This window comes from Chrysochloris asiatica, unplaced genomic scaffold (assembly GCF_000296735.1).
Source record: "Chrysochloris asiatica unplaced genomic scaffold, ChrAsi1.0 scaffold00255, whole genome shotgun sequence".
In the NCBI taxonomy this organism is placed as follows: domain Eukaryota; kingdom Metazoa; phylum Chordata; class Mammalia; order Afrosoricida; family Chrysochloridae; genus Chrysochloris; species Chrysochloris asiatica.
In genome coordinates, this window is record NW_006408773.1 from 4,055,840 (window position 1) to 4,062,213 (window position 6,374).

General features: G+C 36.6%; 1 protein-coding gene across 1 annotated transcript in view; it reads right to left on the minus strand.

Moving 5' to 3' along the window:
* Window positions 1-6,374, minus strand: part of LRCH2 (leucine-rich repeats and calponin homology (CH) domain containing 2) — a 158,614-nt gene that overhangs the window by 31,906 nt on the left and 120,334 nt on the right. The window contains exon 12 of the mRNA XM_006873805.1: window positions 589-654. Coding sequence (XP_006873867.1) covers window positions 589-654 — 66 coding nt within the window. The remainder of the gene's footprint in view (window positions 1-588; window positions 655-6,374) is intronic.

Here is a 6,374-nt window from a genome sequence, read left to right on the forward strand (position 1 = left end):
TCACAGGACATATAGCATTAGGCAAATCTGATGCAAAACACCTCTTTAAAGTGTTAAAGAGCAAAAATGTCACTTTGAGGACTAATCCTATCCCAAGCCATGGTATTTTCAATGACCCCACATGCAGCTGAAGTTGGACAATGAATAAGGAAAACGGGAGAAGAATCAATGCATTTCAACTATGGTGTTGGTGAAGAATATTCAAAGTACCATGGACTGTCAGGAGAACGAAACAATTTTATTTGTAAGAAGTGCAGTTGAATTGCTCCTTAGAAGCGACAATGGCATGTTATCAGGAAACACCAGTCTCTGGAGAGGATATGTTTGCTAAAGTCAAGAGTTTAACAAAACAGAAAACCCTTAATGAGATGAATTGACAAAGTGTCAATAATTATGGGCTCAAACATCACAGCAATAGTAAGGAAGGCACAGGACCAGGTAGTGTTTCGTTCTGTTGTGTCCAGGGTCACTATGAGTAGGAACCAACTCAGCAACTCCTAACAACAATTCAAATAAAACCTATATTTCAATGTTGGGGGTCAAGTCTTATTACAAATATTGATATAATGACTAAGATACTTTCTATACCTCTTTTCACCTTCCACAGTTTGTTTTGGCTTGTTTCTTGTGACAGAAGTTGAATGATTAAGAATCCTAAAAGCAAATCAATACACGTATTTTAAAACATATTAAAGAGAATAATGTGTACAGCACAAGATATAAAATCTTCCAAATAAACTGCATCTGGTCCATGCGGATCTTTGCTAGAAAACAATATTTAAATATTATTTCAATAAGATGTCCATAAGTATGCTGGCTATTTAAAAGGAATGAAACTCAACAACTCTTCCATGCATCTTCTTTTATAAACCCTTTCTCAAGGTTTGTGTATCTTTTTTTACCCTCTGTTTATCTAACTTTTGGTTGAGATAGAAGACAAAAAGTTAAGAAATTTTTAAGTACCATCAAGGCTGATTACATTTTCCTGTTACAATAAAAAACATGAGGTATATTGACATTACAAGGAAATAATAAATACATAATTGCTTCAACAGGAGTCAAATAATAGACCTTAATTCTAAATGCATAATTAATGTTAAAGCTCAAATATTTAAAACATACCTCAAACTTATTAAATCTTTACCAACCAAATGAAACCATATTTGAAGAAAACAAAAATTAAAAATAATAAAGAACTATGAGAAAGAGCTATTTGTTCATCATTTTGTTCGATTCTAAATATTAACCTCATATTTAAAAATAATGAAATATTAACTACTTTAAACATAGATACCTAACATATTTCAGAGTTCTCATTTAGTATTGATGTGGATATAAACGTAGTTTTCAATTTTAAAATTAGTGTTATTTGAGGGTGAGCCAAAAAGTATTGCTACTGGGGTTCTAGATTATATATGTATGGGTTTATTCCAAACAAAATGTATTTAAACATGCCTCTCTAATCAATGGACAGCTGCAGACAAGGTCTTTCAATAATGCACTTGTCTTAGTGACATTGACAAGGGTGCCTTGGATGAAAATAAAAGGGTTCCCAGGAGATCTTTAGGGCCAGTTAAATTTCAAAGCAGAGAAATCAGTTCAGAAGATTATGGCAAATGTTTTTAAGGATTCCTCAGGCTAATCTTGATATATTTCTTCAAAAGACACAAAATGATCTTGGGGGCATGTCATGAAGTTATAATAAAACTGAAAACTGCATTGGTGAGAAAAAAGCCAGGAAAGTTGTGCCAAAAAAAAAAATTTTTTTTTTTTTCCCCATCATAATAATGCTTATTCCTGCAGAGCAGTAAAGACCGTTCTAAGAGAACTTCACTGGGAATTCTTACCCATCTACCGTACCACTCTGATCTGGACTTTCCAGACTTCTGTTTGTTCCCCAATCTCAAAGAACATTGAGAAAGAGCACAGTTGGAGTCCCTTGATGATGCCAAACTTGCCATTTGACATGGTGTAAATTGAAGAGCATAGAATTCTTCAGAGAAGGGGTAAAGAGTTGAAAATTCCACCTCCAGCAGTGTATAGATTTGGAGGGCGAATATACTGAGAAACAACAGCTTCAGATTTTGAGTTTTTTTAATGTAATAAACCTTTTTATGATTTTGTAGCAATAATTTTATGACTTACCCACATAAAGAGTAAAGTATCTGCTCTTTATTTAACCTCCTCAGATGTCAACTATCAACAGAATATACAGGATATAAGATTTTCAAATTAAAACTACAGAATGACTAATATGAGTTGGTAATTACACAAATATGGCAAACATAGAGAAACCAATTTCCATTAACTCTGATTCCCTCACTAGTTTGGCTCTAATAGTCTCACTAAGTAGAAGACACAGGTAGGTACAAAGGGCAATTATCCAACACAGACACAAATCAGTGTAACTTTACACCAAATGTTTACAGGATTTGATACCTTTATTCTTCTTTGTATGGGCATACACTAACCTTGTACTGAATCTCCAAATGCCAAAGGATTAAGGTAATGAAATATTTAATACTATTAGGGAAAAATACTGTTAAAGAGTGATTATTAAAACAAAAACAAACTGAGACACAGCAGTGAATACTTCCCTAAGAGGGAACATCAGAATTACTGGGAGAAGAAGAAAAGAGAACATCAATCTATATCTTCCCTATTGTTCCTTCTGATTCCTTCCTCTACCACCACACTCAATCTGCTGTTGTGATTACTGATGTGTTTGAGGCACATTGGAGTAGAAAGAAAAAAATGTTGAGATTAACTTACCCTATAAAATACTTTTATGCACTTGAAAATTCATCTGTATAAAATTTTGCAGTGAATATTAAGGTTTTGTTTTACTCTGTGATATTATTTTATCTGACATCAACTGTAGAATATGACTACATTTCCCTAGTCCAGTTACTAATATTATATTTTTAATAGAAGAGTATACAGTTCAGTTGTATCAACAACCTAACCCCCTAGTTTTTAACACTTCCACAAACTCTAGATACCTTGGTGCACGTCCAGCTGCTCTGGTCCTCTGGAAGAGTTTTTCACGGAATGAAGTTCTATAACATAAAGGTCTCCGTCTGTATTCACATTTCACGTACATCAATGAAACCAAAAGATGGGAGAAGTAGGAAAATGTTTTGGGAGAGGACAGGGAAGTCATTAGTAAAGCAAGCAGAAAAGAAAGACTTGGTAGATTTCAAGGGTTAAGAGTACTACCTAATTAGTTTTAACAAGCTAGCAGTTAACAAGCTGCTCCTCACACTGAAATGTTCCTATAATTAGATGAAAACCACATGAAACAGGTAATGCACACAATGTCTATAATTTTAAATTAAAACAATACACTTCTCAAACTCTGATTTTGTTTTCCATGCTCTTTAATTACACTTCACTCACAATTTGTCATAATTACACTTTGTTATTGAGCTTACTGCATAGTACTCAGTAGCACATCTTTCCACAATAAAGAAAAACTTCCACGGAACATCTTAAAAGCAAATATAATTATTAAAAGGAAAGACATCAGAAAATGCTATAAAGTTAGCAGGAACAAACATACAATGTGAATTAGTCAGTTGAAGCTATTTATTGTAAAAGCCTACATGTGTTGTAATGAACTGTGTTGTGGGAGCATGGTGATTCCAAAGGAAAAGCACGGGACTGCAAACCACAACGTCGACGGTTCGAGATTACCAGCTGCTCTGGAGAGGAAGATGAAGTTTTCTGCTCTCACAAAGATTTAAAGCCACAGAAACCCTATATACAAGGTCATTATGAGTCAGAACAGACTCACTGACACCGAACCACCACAACAACAGGTATTGTAATCTTTTCTTTAAGAGAAACTCCTGACTCACTGCCATCTAGTAGATTCTGACTCACAGCAACCCTGTAGAGTTTCTGAGACTGTAAATCTTTACCGGCGCAGCCAGCCTCATCCTTCTCTCTTGGAGCAGCTCGTGGGTTTGAAGAGTTGACCTTGTGGTTAGCAGTCCAGTGCTTATCCTGAAGACTCACACCAGGACTCCAATTGTTAATGAGGGTAAAATTAAGACTTCCTCAATAACTATGTTAACACAGTCTAAGTCATTGATTGAAGGGCGTCAGTATATTCAAACACAAGTAGAAGCAATACTCTTGCTTTGGGTGAATGTGATAAAGATTTGTTGTTGTTGTTGTTAGGTACAATCAAGGTGATTCCAACTCATAGCGACCTTGTATAGGGTTTTTGAAGAGCAGTTGCTGAGTTTGAACTGTAGAACTTGCAGTTCAGTGTTTTATTCTACAGTGCCACACCGGCACTACAGGATAAAGATTGGTGGTGTTATTAAGTGCTATAGAGTCGGTTCTGACTCATAGCGACCCTATATAGGGTTTCCAAGGAGTAGCTGGTGAGCTTGAACCACTGACCTTGCGTTTCAAACCGACTTTTCAGTCCAGCAATATTAACCCACAGTGCCACACCAGAACTCTATGATAAAGACTGCTGCTGTTGTTGTTGTTAAGTGCTGTTGAGTCAGTTCTGACCCATAGCAACCCTGTATAGGATTTTCCAAGGAGCAGCTGGTGAGCTTGAACCCCTGACTTTGTATTTCAAACCAACTTTGCAGTCCAGCACATTAACCCACAGCACCACACCAGGAGTCCAGGGTAAAGATTTTAAAATTCAACAATTCATTGTTAATATAAAGTACTTTAAGTCATGTATTTCAATTCGAGGAGGGGGCAGTCTTCTGAGTAACTAAGCTTCACATTTTAAATATGACTGTATTTTTATGCAAATAATGAGCACATTATACTTTCTTCCAATCATGTTCTCCTTGAAAGAGGTATTTTAGTAAGTGTGCTATGCTATTTTTTTATTTGTTCATATTTAAACAAAAATAGCTTAGAGCACTTACAAATGTCCCTCCTTGAGGGGAATTGGGCATAGTTAAAACACCATTTAACAAGTGCATTATTTGTATAAATGTTATGGCAATTGTTTTATCTCATTGAGGTTTTATTTGCTGGTCCCTACGCATTCCCTTTTTGGTATTTTATTCTTTGCCAGTGTCTTATTTTTACTTTCCTATGATAATTTCATCCATAAAATACAAACCTTCTTAAAAAAAATCAAACATATACTTTTAAATTGTTGTTAAGTGTCGTCGAGTCAGTTCAGACCCATAGCAATGCTGTAGAAGGCTTCCAAAGAGCAGCTGGTGGGCTTGAACCACCAACCTTGCAGTTCAAATCAACTTTGCAATCCAGCACATTAACCCACAGTGCTACATCATAATTTGGACTCCTGCTGTGAGGCTTCAGGATAACCTGTGGATTGCTAACAACCTTTTTAAAATAGTATGAACTAAACCAGTGGCAATGGTGCTATAAAGAAATCATCACTGAATTCCACGAGTGGTTTTTTTTTTTTTTTAATTACTTCTAGTTTTTTGAGTACACACGTGGATTCCTTTAGCTGAGAACTGATTTTGTGTCTAGCAGTCAAAGTAGAAGTCCTAGATGGTATGCCTTGGTATGCAAGAGTAATATTAATCCAGATACATCATCAAGACTAACCAAAAAAACAAAGATTGGCAATGATTGGGTTGAAACCTAGAAAGAAATGCTACAACTCCTGATTGCTATTGTTAAGTGCCATCAAGTCCATTCCAACTCATAGTTACCCTGTATAGGGATTCTGAGGAGCGGCTGATTGGTATGAACCACTGACCTTGCAGACAGCAGTCCAGTGCTTATCCTACAACACCACTCTTGATAGCTTTGTGATTTTAAATAGCATTTCATTCCATTCATTACTGTGAACACCCAGTAATACAGAGCAAAAGGGAAAATGAACAATCATAAAAATTGACAACATAAAATTCACTGTACAATATATCCTCTATAACTGCAACCTCAGTTCCAGCCAACATATTGTTGTTGTTGCTAAGTGCTGTTGAGTTGATTCTGATTCATAGTGACCCTGTATAGGATTTCTGAGAAGCAGCTGGTGAGTTTGAACTACCGCTTTTATGGTTTGCAGCCCAGCACTGATCCTACATTGCCACACCAGAAGTCCGACCATCATATTGTTGTTGTTGTTGTTAAGTACCGTGGAGTCGGTTCCAACTCATAGTGGCTCTGCACAGGGTTTCCGAGGCTATAAATCTTTACAGGAGCAGAACGCCTCATCTTTCTCCTGCGGAGCTGCTGGTAGTTTTGAACTGTTGACCTTGAGGTTGGCAACCCGACTCGTAATATTGTTGTTGTTAAGTGCCGTCGAGTCGGTTCCGACCCATAGCGACCCTGCACAGGGTTTCCGAGGCTGTAAATCTTTACGGGAGCAGAACGCCTCATCTTTCTCCCGCGGAGCGGCTGGTAGTTTC